At 44.8% G+C, this 14,499-nt stretch overlaps 1 protein-coding gene and 1 long non-coding RNA gene across 4 annotated transcripts in view; one reads left to right on the top strand and one right to left on the bottom strand.

The window, feature by feature from the left end:
* The window catches only part of LOC120782928, a 43,650-nt gene that overhangs the window by 11,947 nt on the left and 17,204 nt on the right, over positions 1 to 14,499 (top strand). The gene's annotated exons all lie outside the window — the stretch shown is intronic.
* pde4a (phosphodiesterase 4A, cAMP-specific) overlaps positions 1 to 14,499 on the bottom strand; it is a 39,951-nt gene that overhangs the window by 10,831 nt on the left and 14,621 nt on the right. The window contains exons 1-6 of one of the 3 annotated variants that reach the window (XM_040115470.1): positions 8,192 to 9,068; positions 6,333 to 6,518; positions 5,782 to 5,818; positions 5,526 to 5,596; positions 4,688 to 4,737; positions 3,267 to 3,379 (exon numbers count right to left, since the gene is read on the bottom strand). In XM_040115470.1, the coding sequence (XP_039971404.1) occupies positions 3,267 to 3,379; positions 4,688 to 4,737; positions 5,526 to 5,596; positions 5,782 to 5,818; positions 6,333 to 6,518; positions 8,192 to 8,385 (651 nt within the window). In that variant the 5' untranslated portion in view covers positions 8,386 to 9,068. Of the gene's footprint in view, positions 1 to 3,266; positions 3,380 to 4,687; positions 4,738 to 5,525; positions 5,597 to 5,781; positions 5,819 to 6,332; positions 6,519 to 8,191; positions 9,069 to 14,499 lie in introns of those variants that run through there. The other 2 variants (XM_040115461.1, XM_040115478.1) reach the window with 2 other exon arrangements.

Genomic DNA, 14,499 nt, shown 5'->3' with positions numbered 1-14,499 from the left:
CTAGTCCCCATGTTCTTGGGGACTAGTCATCTTGTTAGATTCTCCCTTATAAACACATAACTTTCACAGACTGACACTATCACTGCTGGATTATAAAAAAGAGAGATAGGAACATGGTGTTAGCAAAGAGATGAGTTCTTAATGCATGCATAGATGTAGCCGTAACACTTGAAGAGTCCAACGTATGTATCCAAGATGGCCACTGCCAGGCCTTGATTGCCCTCTGCAAGCTCTCCGAGCCCTACCTGGTCCCACCAGCCGATGAGCCAGGGCCTGGAGCAGGTCTCACAGAACAGGTCCACTAAGGGTGTCCTGCGCTCCGCCGCCGTCCCACCCCCCTCCAGAACCCCTCCAGCAGCCGCACCAAGGTCCAGCTCTGCCCCTGCCCTCCCCTGCAGGGGGCTGTAGCTGGAGGAGCGGGGCAGCCTGTAGCCCCCTGGTACAGGCGAGGGGCAGGGGGATGGCGCTGGGTCAATGGCCTCCACCACACCCATGTTGAGGGTGACAGGGGGTTTGGGCCGATGGCACAGGCAGGAGGTTCGGTAGTGGAGCGGGGTGGGGGCACTGCAGGTGCCCCAGTGGCATGAGGGCGTCGTCCGGGTGTGTGGGGAGAGGCCACAGCCAGTCAAGCCGGGACACTCCAGAGTGACGGCTGCCCCGTGAGGGGGCGAAGGAACAGGGGAAGGGGATGAGGGTAGGGGCTGCTGGTGCAGATTGTCCTTGCCTACATGCAGCACCCCAAAGCAGGCCACCCAGTCAGTCCAGAGTCAGGCTCCAGCCTCAGTGTGGTCCAAAGATGAGGGTCCCCCTGATGGGCAGACCAGGAGCCCCCTGGATCCGGCCGCTTTGGAGACTACATCTCATCCCATTGGCTGAGCAGACTGACCCAAATCTAAAGTCACTGCAGGGGAAAGGTGGATGTGAGCCGAAAGACGGAAGATGGAGGGAAACAGAGGGGGAGAGGGAGCGAGGGACCGTCTGAAGGGCACGGAGAGGAGCCGATGGAGAAGATGAGTGGGAATGTGAGAGAGATGTAAACGAAAAAATGGTGTTGTGAGAGACGAGCTGCTTGACAAACAGTAATAAAAAATTCAGATGATGGAGGTGAGAGGAATGGAGAGATGGTGACGGCAGAGCAGAAAGATGACTGTAGTATCGAATGATGGAGGTAAGGGGGGCTTGGATGACAGCAGGAACATCAAGGAAGGGAAAGGGGGGAAACAGATGATGATAGCAAGAGAAAAACAAGGATAGAGAGGATGAGAGAGGGAGAGAGAGAAAGAGACAGAGAGGGATGCAGGCAGGCCTGTAGCAGACGGTCAGGCTGAAGAATCACACTGGAGCCGTGGTCTGGAAAAACACACTCCCCCTCTCTGCGTCGACTGCCCCTCCCCCACGGTACGGATCCAAAGACCCGGCCCAGTCCTACCCGTGCATCAACCCGTCAGTGCCGTCTCGCACCGATTCCAGCAACACACAGTCCGTCCAAAGTCAGTCAGGCTGCCTCCTGATAGCTCTGTAGCCCAGTCCCCTGCTCCAAGTCAATCCATGCCTCAGATGGCCAAAATGCCAGAGGTCTAATCCTGCCACTTTAGGCTGCCGTTCCTCCTCCAGTGCTCTGCCTCTTGCGCCATTTCCCTGGATGCTGTAGACAGCTCTCGCAAGCTAATCAGGCAGTGTGGCTGCAGGCGCGTGCATGTGTGTGTCTGTGCTTGCCTCTGCTCGGAGCTTGAGTGCGCATGTGCGACAAGACAGCATGTACGTCTGTCGAAAATATGTATGTGAGCGAGGGTGTGAGTAACTGAGAGACTGAGTGGGAATATTCATGTGTGTACCTCCATGTTGATATAGTGCGGAGGATTTCTGTAGCTTGGTTGCAGCTGCTAAAAGGCAGCATCATATTCACAGACTCTGTTTACCATAGAAGACCTGTCTTTGCACATTGTATGTGCACACATATAAATGTACACCCACACACACACACACACACACACACACACACACACACACACACACACACACACACACACACACACACACACACACACACACAAGTTATGTCCTTTAAGCACTCTCCTGTTATCTCTCCCTCAGTCCTGTCATCATAAACCTGACTGATTACACACACAAAGAACCCCAACATTAATTAATAGTGAAGTGCAACACGGGAAAAATTTCTAGAATAAAAGAAACAAGGTACACGATGCTGTCTCTTTAAGACTGAACAATATTAAAGGAGCATTGCATCTATTTCATTGGTTGTTGCCCAAACCACATGGCTTGTGGTCAGAGTGGCAAGCCAATGGCTAAAAGGGAAGGGCAGACCCTGCTGCTGTTCGATAGCAACCAAGGTTACAGCAGAGACATCAGCATCAGGACCCATTCCCCCTCCCTCTCATGTCCTCCCCACCCACAGACCGTCACCCTCCCTCCCCTCTCCCTCTCTCCCTCCCTGTCCCCATGTCTCCGCAAATACGAATGCATGCATACTTGAGAAGCCTGCCCATGTGCGCACACACAGGCATGCAGATGATACAAAATGCATCAAAATCCTGTGCAACCTTGATGCATGTCTTGCACTTATAAACACAAATGCTTAGCAACCAACAAAGTCTGTCAATTTAGTTTAACAAATGCAATAAAAGATGGTTGACCAAATACACTATGTGGTACAGCCCACATTAATTGTTTATCAATACAATTACTACCACAGGATTGCAAATAAACCTAGGAAACACATTTGACTTGCCACTTCTAATGACAACCCTTTACAAATTGACCCTATCTACAGTTGAAAGAGCAGCACACGATTACTCCAACAGCTGATTAGTCATTTTCTAGACAATATTATGTGAAAATGTTTGAAGGATCAATGTGACAGGTAATAAGAGTAGGATGAGGAGGAGGTTGAAGGCTTTTACATCCCAAATGCAGTGTGGTTAAAAGTATTTTTACTTAGTAAGTTTTACACACCACTCCTGCAGGGTTGGTTTTGTCACTTCACTTCAATATTTTACCTTGGTGGAGCTGCATTTGTATTCCCCGAGTGGAAGCTTAAACAGGAAGTTAGCAATAATGTATTTTGTACACTGAGGGACTAAGGTGCAGCCCATTACTAATCATTTCTCACGTAGTGGTGAAATATTCTTGTGAACCATGAAATACACAGTTACTTCATGTTCATCAAGAAGCTTGGATCCATATTGAGTCAGCATTGAGGTAGAAGGACAGAGGAGGTACAAGTTTGTATGTGGACAGGCGTGCACCTTGTTGGAGGCCATCTCGCTGACTGAGCGATGGGTCTGAATGGTCTCCAGCTGGTCCAGACACCAGTCCAGCTCCTCCAGAGTCTCCCGAGCCATCTGCTGGTATGTCTCCTCTGGGAAGCACGCACACACACACAGACAACATATAAACCAGCAGTGGAGGAAGAGCACAAATAGTGGCATAAAAAACAGTGACAACCTGATAGAATATCCACCTTTAAAAGTGATATGTGGCTTTTAAGGACCTGTCCTGTAGCACAGTAATTTAAAAATAACTGAATTCACAGTTTAAGAGTTGAGTTTCTGAGTTTTCACCTTGGTCACCTACGATTAAAAAATGCCACTGTTTTAAATTGTGATCAGCCAAATAACGCAAAAATTATAATTTAAATTCCATACATATTGTCATCACTCTTGATTTAAAGGTCTAAATATATTTAATCGTATTAAACAACAATTAAATACAGTTTAATTTGTTCTTTCTGATGCTGTAACAATGTTTCCACATCTGTAATATTTATGAAAACAGTAAAATGGGCCTGTATTTTAAATTACAATCAGCAGAGTAACACAAAAATTCTAATTTAAATTCAAAACATACAATCAATATCACTTTTAATATACATACTAAAATAGAAGAAATTCAAGTCTGATGTGAAAATGTTTTCCTAACTTTTAAATATCAGAAATGTTTACAAGCACAACAAATCACTGCACAATTTCTGGACTAGCTGAACAAGAAAGATGTGTGTGTTTTGCACACTGATTATATAAACACAGTAAAACAGAAACATTTGTTATCATTAACAGCTGAGTAACAAAAAATATACATGATATATATAAATATGTAATGGTCCTCTTAATTATAACTATTATTTGTATGGTCAGAATATACTGATTGTGCCTCAAATATTAAGTGTTTGGTAAAAACTAAATAAAAATGTTCACGCCAGGCGCTCTACTGCCGTAGCATCAAACTCTGAGGGGTATATCAAAAGAGTCGGTTGTCCAGTATTTGTCTTCTAACAAATAAGGGTAGGTTCGAGCATTTCCTCTCAATTTCAGTGTAGTGAAAGTAAAAATCTCTGTAGAGTGAAAATGAGGTTATTCATACATGTACTTGACACATCCACTATATGCATAAAAAAGCCATCTCCCTTATTTTTATCTTAATCCATATATCTATTGTAGCTTAAGCATTATAATTATTTAAGATCTATCCAGTCTCTTAAAATTAGTGCTGTACGGTTAATTAAACAATTCTTCAGTAATAGCCAATGATGTTCTGTGGTGTTCTGCAGTCATTTTCATTACTGATAATGCTTTTGGGGAGCGTGGGAGCCTCAGTGTATCCTCAAAGCTGTGTGAGGGGACTGTGGGACCCTTTTGCACTAAGAGTTTTTAATTAGCTGACAACATACCAGAGAGTGTAGCTTGGGGAACGGTGGGTTGGCTTGTCACTGGTGACCTCCTGTGGACCAACACATAGTTACATCAGAAGGAGAAAAACACACTGCTGCCCCCTGCTGGGCTTCAACACACATTCAGCATTACAGTATGAGGCAACGACAGGCTTGGCTCACGGAGGGGATATAAATGTTTTCATGTCTGTTATTCATTTATTCACCTTAAAAGGGAAAAACGGAGGAGTGCATGTATATATTAAAATGTCTTTGAATATTGGATAATGCTGCAATGTCTGAATTTTTTAAAGTCCATAAAAATACCTATGTTTCACTTCAAATATTGAAGTGTCCAAAAATAGTCAAAGACAAAGCCTGAGCTCTGCTCTCCTCTCAGATAGCCTTCATGGTTTCATAATTGTTTAATTAGCGAGGCATTTTCAGCACATGACTCTGCATAATTATTGATGCTGATAATTCTGTGGTGCATAGCTTTATATATCATATTGATGCGGAGCTAAGAGCCTGCCAACTCGAGCTCCTTCTGTCTACTGCATTTAAAAGGAAAATAATTTTAGCGTTATTGACCGTCTGCATCATCTGGGTACAGAGTCAGGGACGTGCATCTGAGGCATGGTGTTGTCTACACTCAGCGAGTTGGCGAGATTCTGAAAAATCCAGATCATGTTTTCCCTGAGCAGAGTCTGATAATTACAAACTGGTTAATCATGATGGCAAAAGTGTTTCCCCATAGGAGCAAGGAGAAGGAGACATTAGCAAACACGCTGCAAACAAAGCAGGCAGTCGTGACGAGTGTAAGTGGGGGGGAAGGGGTGTTTGACAGCATGATACTGACTTGTTAGTGGGTGTTGTGACATTGGCGAGGATGGTGAAGTTGCTTCTTACAGTTCGTAGGCTGGCCAACACCTGGGGGGTGGATGGACAGCGTAGGAAGGGAAGAAGAAGGAGGAGGGAGGAAGGAAGAAGGAAGGAGGGAGGGAGAGACGGAGCGGGGGGGGGGGTTGGCACAAGTTCACTGCACTAATTAGCCACTTCTCTTAGTCATTTACAGCAATTAAACATGTCAGATGAGGTACACAAGGAGAACCTACCTGAGCGAAAGGGGTGACAATCATGTCTTCGGCGTGCCTGCAGGACAAAACATGAGAAGAAAAAAAAAAAAGTGGAGAATGAGATGAATGTGAGCGGTTCTGGGCAGCTGAGGTGCTCGACATTAGTGGTTATATGAGAGGGTGTATCTATGAGCTGGGTGTTTACAAAGACTTGTGTGGATCTAAACAGAGAAATAATCCTGAAACACACTAATGGAAGGTTTTTGGGCTGTTTAAACTTACTGAAAGACAAGCCAGGAAAGAGAGCACAACAGTTAATGTTAAGAGGATTCATCATGATTTCATTAGCATAATGCTCGCATAATTACAATCATAACCATTTCTCTGTTGATTGGGATAATATGCAGTCAATATGTTGTGTGTGTGTGTGTGTGTGTGTGTGTGTGTGTGTGTGTGTGTGTGTGTGTGTGTGTGTGTGTGTGTGTGTGTGTGTGTGTGTGTGTGTGTGTGAGTGGACAGTGTGGGTTTAAAAAAAACGTGTCAGCTCTGACTGCCTCGTGATGGATCCAGGAAGTCGGCTTCATGCTCACCCCTCACTGTTGATGGAGGAGTTGCGTGACATGGTTTTGGGGGACGTGTCGTAGTCTGAGTCTGAGCGGTACAGGAAGGACTCCCTCCGCTGACTCTGGGGGAAAGAAGGGTGGAGCACCAACCCAGGACTCGCCTGCGAATCCATGGGACTGCGGCCTGGCGAGGGACCATTTTCTGAATCGAAGCTGGAGGGTTAGAGAAGACAGTGAGGAAACTGGGTTTACATCCGTTACATTTAATTCAGGTGTTTGTTTAGCTGCTGCTCTTGTCTGATAATTACACCAAAAAGTGCCCGGATAAGCCATCCACAAAATCCTCCTTTATTGTTTCTAGTGTCTGAGAGAGGAAGGGGGGGGAATAAAGATGTGACAGACAGAATTGAACCCATACAGCTGTGACTCCGCAGTGCCGTTGGATTGGCAGACTGCCACTGGGCTGCCCTGAGAAATACACTTTACTGACAAGTCATATTTTGGAGCGACTCCTGTTTACATGAGCAAAGTGAACCACAACAATCCCAATCTCTGAGACCCAAAGGTTAAAACAAGCTCTTACAACACTCATATTAATTGATATGTATTAAGACTACTTTATCTATCATCAAGAAACATCATAAACAAGAGAAAGAAGGCACGAGGTGGATATTAACAAATCCAAACAGTGGCAGTGGTTAAGGCACATTATTACAGACTTTTTGGACATTTGCATTCCTGTAAATCAGTGTCTGTCTTCTCCTTTTCGGTTGTGGAGCGAAAATCAGCATCTGTCCACGCAGCACCAGGCCAGCACATTGCTTATTAACATTAGACCCAAAACACGAGGCAGAAACTAATCTGCCAGATCCATTCAAAGTCGAGCTTAGCCAAAGGGGGCACAGCAACACGCTTCTCGAGTGACACTCGTATCTTGTTCATCAACAGCTGCAGCAACGGAGCCCTCGGTAAAAACTACATCAGACCAGCGTTTTCAGAGACGAAAGGAAAATTCGATCTTGCTGCTAAGAAGTGAAGTCACTATTGATTTGAACAGGGTTTTAGAGTTTGGCATCATATAACAAGAAAATGATGGAGAGTAGTAACGATATGCAGACAGATACCAATTTATCTGAGAATATTTGCGAAGAGAATACTGATAGAATTGTTATTAGGTTTGTTTTTCACTGCAAAAGCTATAAAATTTCAATACATAACAATATTAAAATATAATTGTAACTTTAGGGCTGCAGTCAAAGTTTGGGATGACAAGGACAGATAGGGAAGAAGATTGCAGTTAAGCTGCAGCATCTATTTTTAATGTAGTATAACTTTTATCTCCAAAACACCTCCCAACTCCTCCCAAACTTCTCAAACTTTTCTTGTCAACACAGTTATGAACGGCTTTCAGTTCTACTTCAGAAAATTAAGCGTGAAGTGTAATATTTTTAGAATGTACTTCTAAATTGGCCAATTAGGAGCCCCTCCTCTCCCCAGCAGGCTTTGTGACTATGGCTACAGATCAAATTATCCTTAAACAAGTTTCCCCAGTAATGAAAAAAACATAAAAAATGTCTGCCAGGGGGGCCCTCTGCAAGCTGCATGCGCTAATCCCTGTTTTTTATTTATTTTTTTCTGCAAACTTTGAGAGCAATTATGAGACTTCAGCATTATGAATTCAGCACTTCCTAAAATCTATTCCATCTGACAAGGGTTATTACAGTGTGCGCATGGAATAATTTACTCTGAGATCTCCTTTAGTGAGTCGTACATTGCACAAATACACCCCACCTAAATCACTTCAGCTTCTTTTCTTCATATTAAAAAGACTGGTGAGTGAGGACTGGGCAAAAATACAGATCAGTGGCTTGGATGCAGAACTGTACCTGCAAAAACAGTGTGATGAGCGACTGTGCTCCTGAATACTGCGGTTCAGTTTCATACGCCGAAACAGAGCAGAGCCCGTGTGTCCGTGAGTCTGATCGACCGGTGACAGAGTTGAGGTGAGAGAGGGCGCAGGAGGTGGACCCTCAGGACTCTCCCACAACCTCAGCTGTCGTGTCAGCTTCCTCTGACTCATCGCTGCTAGCTCTGGCCCTGCTGGAGCCGACCAGTTAAAGAAAACTCCCCCGGCCTCCACTTGAAACTGGCTGTCTCGGTCTGTATGGCTGTCTTCCTCCCACGCAGTCCCCCCTCATCTACTTTTTAGTATGTCGACTCACGTCTCAGGCAGACAGAACCGCAGCACCTGCCATATGCGGTGCAAACTGTCCTCAATCCGGAGAGGGATCTAATAACAAGGCCTGATCCTCCCTTTAGTCCTGTTCTCCCACGTGTCTGATGCCAGAGGAGTCAAAGTGCATCAACATGCATATCCAGCGCTGTGATCTGCTTGCCCCGGGTGCTTAAACTCCGGTTCCCCTTCTCTCATATCTTCAGTTTGTTCTCTGGATTTATGCAGGACTCCTTAATCCTTGCCCATGCGGGGTTTGTTTGAGGTTTGTCTGTTCCTCAGCACTGTCAGCCTCATAAAAGAGAACTCTTGTAATATTTCACCACCTCGACTCCGTTTGAGTCCCAACGCTGCTGCTGGGACTAGCTGGCCTAAACCGGAGCTCTGTCCCCATCTGGTCTCCAGGTTGCTGTGGCGGCCGTCTCACATTCACAACTCTCCTGACACCTGGGCTGCAAAAAAACAACCGACAGACCTGTGATGACCTCTGCTAATGTCCTAACGAGCCAGCCTTTTGCCCTTCATGTTGTATCTGTTACTTCTTCTCTCCTCTATCCCCCTGCCCACCCACCCGCCCAACACCACAACCACCCAACACCACAACCACCACCTCCCTAATGCAAGCATGTGCTCTCACTATCCTTATCTCACTGCTGACAGTTCCTCTGCAGCAACAGGAAGGCTGATCGGTAAGAGTAACAGACCACAGGCGCTAGAGCACAGCAGCACACAAAGGCTGTGTAATGAGGATTTGAAGACAAGATAGAGAACAACCCAGAAAGAGGAGGAGAAAAAGAGAGAAAAAAAAAAAAGTCAGGAGGAAAACAGGCTGACTCATACCCCCGTGTAAATGTTTACATATTCTACTAAAGAGCATGCAAGGTTTGCGCCCAAAACATTTTGTATTTTTGACATCAACAGCCTTGCATACCAACAGCACTTGCCTTGGCCTTTAGATGTGAACAGACACAGTGCTACCTTAATATTCTCCATGAGGGACAATTAGACCATGAAAAAGCTTTGAAACAAGGTACATTAGGTCAACTGTGACTAATTCGGTGATGAAATCGGAGATTTGAAACATACCGCAACGCGGAATGCAGAAGCATTTTAATGCAGCGTTAATAAAAACTACGTTGGAGCTACGGAACCTCTGCAGGCGTCAGGCAGTACAATTGCTGAGGTGTTATTTATCACTTTCATAACAGGAGGTATTGATTAATAGCTTTGAGCCACATTAACCCTGGGATTTCCAAAAATGGGATTTCGAAACAACTCAGTAGTAAGTGTGGTAATTTCCTTTTTAGAGAGAACGAAAGGAGTGGTCAGTAAGTTTTAAGAATACCTCTGTTCCTACTGCAAAGCTTATTGTATTAACTGTACCGACTACTACTCCAGGATAACCTTTCTAACTTAACATAGTTACTGTACTTACTTAAGTGAGCAATTCAACCATGTTAATACAGACAAGTCTGTTTTTATTTTTGAATTATTTATGAATTACAATTTTTTGTCATATTTAATTGAAAGGTTTTAGATGAAAAAACGACATAAAAACAGCATTAGAAAATGTGAGTAACTTAGGTGTATACGTGTTGTCTTGTGGGATTTTTTTTAAAATTATTATTATTAAGAAGCAAATTCCAGTCCAGTGTTTCAGATTTTTGTGCGCTGGTAATTAAAATAGATGCCTATTAAAATTTCTGGTCTTTTAATGTCTGGAGTGCAGGTCGATGTACCCCTGGAATTGGAAGAATAAATCATATTTTTGATTAATTTTAATTCTCAATTTTCTGCTTGTCTGAGTGGAAAACTCACTCCAAACACTTCTTTGTTTTTGGTAGCAGGGCTAAGCTTTCATCAGCGTGTGGAATACAGAATCGACATTTTATATTCCGCCTACATTTTAAATTGTGCGCGTATGTGTTTTGTCCGTTTGACAACCTCCAGTTGTGTGTTTATTTGCGACTGTCTCGAGAAGGCACAAAGAGTAAAGATATTCAAAACTTGTGCGATCACAACTGGAATATACAGTCTGTACATACCAAATGAGAGCACAATTGAGACGACTTGCGAATAGTATCTGTTTTTCCTTCAGCCTTTTCCTGCAAGAGCAGCTAGCAAAAAAAAAAAAGCAAGGGAAACCAGCTGCATGAATTCTGTGTTCCACCTTTCAGCGAGCAGCTTAAAGCCTGAGCACTGCAAAGAACACAGTGAAGATAAGATGCCGTGTCAATCTGTTTCCCCCTCTCCTCTCGCCTTCCACAATCAGTACTTCACCCTTTCTTCTGAGCCTCTCTTTTACCTCCCTTCTCTTCCTCGGCAGCGAGTAACTACCATTTGTTTATGTTGCACTGGGGATGGATGTTGGAGCTCGTCTTGGAAAGTCGCTTATGAAAAGGCCTCGCGTAGCTACAGCCTGTTTGAACAGTGCTTTTCAAAGACAGACTTTGGGAGAATGTCAAGAATTCAAATTCACATGACAGTTACTATTGTAATCTCTGGAGAGCTGATGAAGAGACAATTATTCTATCTTCTTTTAAATACCGAGTCCCAGCTCAATAATAGCTGGTGAAACCTCTCATAGTGACTCATGCACACACGTGGACGCATAGGCTACACACGTACACACACACACACACACACACACACACACACACACACACACACACACACACACACACACACGCACACGTGGACACACACACTGGCAAAAACACACCCCCACACACACAGATGAGCATTAATGCTGAAGCTCTTTTGTTTTCACTCAAACACTATAAAAAGGCAAACTAGATGCATGTACACACACACACACACACATGCACACGCACACACACACACACACACACACACACACACACACACACACACACACACACACACACACACTGCACACAGAGTGATTTTAAGCTGGGCTGTGGGCAGCTCTCTTGGTTTCCTTATATGAAAGCAGTGTCCCTGGAGTGTATCGCTGCGGACAATGACATGATGATCGGAGGTTTCAGAAGGACGGGGATTTGTGCCAGCTGAGCGACTCCTTCTTGTGGAAGATAACAAACCATCTCTGTCAGGATCGAGAGGAGCACATTAAAGCTGCTCTCTCTCGTGTAGGCCCTCTCACCTGAACTGCCCCACTCTGTTAACTCTCTGGGGCTCGGTGACACACGCCAGACACAAACCCATCGTAATGGATACGTTAATATTGAGACTGATTCATTTTGCATGACTGAGAGATGTGGTCAGTGACTTGGAAAATGTAAAGCTCATTTATCGCATGTGCAGTAGCTGTGTAACATCAAGCTGAAATGTATTTTGGTTGAGAGATCCTATACACAGGCATTGCTTTGGTGCTACGTTGGTTATTAAATTAACATTATGCATCTTCTCACAGAAAGTCCTTGTGTGCAGATTAAGACAGAAAAATTGGACTGTTCTGCAGCAGCACTTAATTTCCTCTCTTCTCAGCACACGTTTCTGCAACAAAAGAACGAGCTTGATTTCATGTCATTAATATGGCAGGCTTCAAAGGGCTTTGGGGCCGCGAGTCAGTGCAGCGATTAGTTTAATTAAACCTGTAAGTCTGTATGAGAGTGTAGAGGAGATTTACATACATCCCCTCCATTGACCCTCTCTTGCCATCGATTGTTCATTAACAATCCTCACAAGGAAGCCCCTGGCTGGGGAAAGCTGCCGCCACATCAGCGTTTTCCCGACAGTCTGGTTGGTGTCAGCTCCCCTTTCCCTCTATCGCACTGTGCACTGCCGTTAATCAGGCTTCTCTGAGGGGGATGAGCCAGTGCTCATTCATTTAAGCTACTAAAAAAAAAAAGATCACAGTCAATCCCTGCCCCCCCAGCCCTTTCCTCATTGTCTTCAGTTCACTAAGTTAATGATTAACCTGCCTGTGTCCATTGCCCTCTCTCCCCATGACGCACACACACACACACACACACACACACACACACACACACACACACACACACACACACACACACACACACACACACACACAGTCCGTACTCTCGTCCTCTGTGGCGAATGACAGTTATTTCCTGCCCCCACTTCCTCCTCTGTCAAACAAGCACAGATGCTTGTTTCCACGTACAATTTCACCCCCACTCCACTCCCCACCCTCCACCCACCCATGAGCTGTGCCTATCCCAGGCATTTAGCACCTGGCTGATTGCTACGAGTGTGGGGGTGGCTTTGAGAGGAGTTGAAGGGAAGAGGAGTGGGGACTTGCAAATTGGGAAAGGGTGCTACTTTTATAGACTGACCATATAATCACAGCTCCACTGCTGCGGTTGAATCATCCGCAAATTTATTGAGCACATTAGGGGTTTTGATTATGAAGCGCTCTCAGGCTGGGGCATGCTTTTAGGGCAGCATGCCCGTAACTGACGCATCTCAAATGACATGTCTAGCGAAGGCTTGCCATGCCCGTTTGCCTCAGCTTGTCCGTAGTGCTTCTCCGGCAATCCCAAGAGAGAGAGAGAGAGAGCGAGAGACAGTGGCACGGTCAAACATGCTTCCATTTTAATGTCGACATTTACAGTACGAAACACAGGAAGCAGAAGCTCTGAGGGGAAAGTGCTGGCGCCTCGCCACATAGGCAAAGAGAGGGCATCTGGCCTCTGGAGCTTCACAGAGCCAGGAAGAGAATAAAGCAATGAGATAAATGGAGGAGGAGAAAATAGAAGACGAGACACAGGAGCAGTGTGTGGGCTATGAGAAGACTGCCAGTCAGTAGTCACACTGTAAAAATCTGATAATTTAGTGAAATGAACTGATCTTTTATCACCAATTTAATGTAATTTGTTAAAAATTTCTAGTTATCACAATCGCAGTCATTTCAGAACTTAAAATCGTGTATGAAAGCTTTGTGACTTCTGGTGACCTAGCTGCTAAGCACTCATTAAACCAAAATGATGTGAGTTAAGAAACATCATTATCTTATTAGCATTTTCCCCAGCATACATTGTTTTAAAGTTAAAGCTCTCCAGAAACCCCTTTCTGGAGAGCCCTTATCCAGTTTGAATACAGCTGAGCAATAGAAGCTTGTTATGAGTTTTTTCATGCATGTATCTCAGATGCGTCAGATATTTTCTCAGATAAAAATGACAGCAATGGTAACGCTGATGAAAATTCAAATCCACTTCAGCCCCTACCCCCACATTCTCAGTTTATAAATCTCCAGAGCGGCTGTGAGATCCACATTTTGATATTAATACTGGACTGAATCTGGGTGTGCACACAATATGTCCATGGAATATTACAACCTTAATGCATCATTACTTAAAGGACTGACGCAACTGGAAAGGAAATCTAACTTGAAACGCTCGTTAAAATGCTTCTATTAGCTTAGGTTTATCTTTAGTACTTCAGGCTTACATCAAAACAACTCATGTACTTGATCAGTTACCACAGAATGTAAATACAGTCTGGAAATTTATATTTTGAGGTTAAATAATGTTTTTACATTGCAAAGGCTCTGACCTCCCTCAGCCCTGCCCCTGTCCCCTGCCCCATCCCCTGATTGACCCCCAACTGTCCGCTCCAGGCGCGGCTTCTCCCACCCATCCAGCTCTCCGCTGCGCTGGGGTCAGATCACAGAGCCGGAGATTACAGTAGATTATCCTGCCCACAGGATCACCGACCCAGCCCCGGGCGGCCGAACACAGAGAGCCGGCCGCAGCCTCTGAAAGAACACACGCCTTTCAGGAAGCACCCGAAGGGATTGGCCACATTCACACACCTGGCAAAAGTCACAGGAAAGGGATTTATTTTATGGGCTACACTAGACAGGATAATCAGCCTTTATACTGCACAGCAACAGGCCATCTGCATTGGGAAAGGACAGCCCGTTTAATCTATTAATGCACTGTACAAAATAAATTCCGCTCGGATTGAGTGGTGCACATTCGAAACACAAAGCTCTTAGTGCAGTGTTATCTTTCA

This window comes from Xiphias gladius, chromosome 3 (assembly GCF_016859285.1).
Source record: "Xiphias gladius isolate SHS-SW01 ecotype Sanya breed wild chromosome 3, ASM1685928v1, whole genome shotgun sequence".
Lineage (NCBI taxonomy): Eukaryota > Metazoa > Chordata > Actinopteri > Istiophoriformes > Xiphiidae > Xiphias > Xiphias gladius.
The sequence above is the reverse complement of the archived record's forward strand: the minus strand, read 5'-3'. Positions and strand labels throughout refer to the sequence as shown.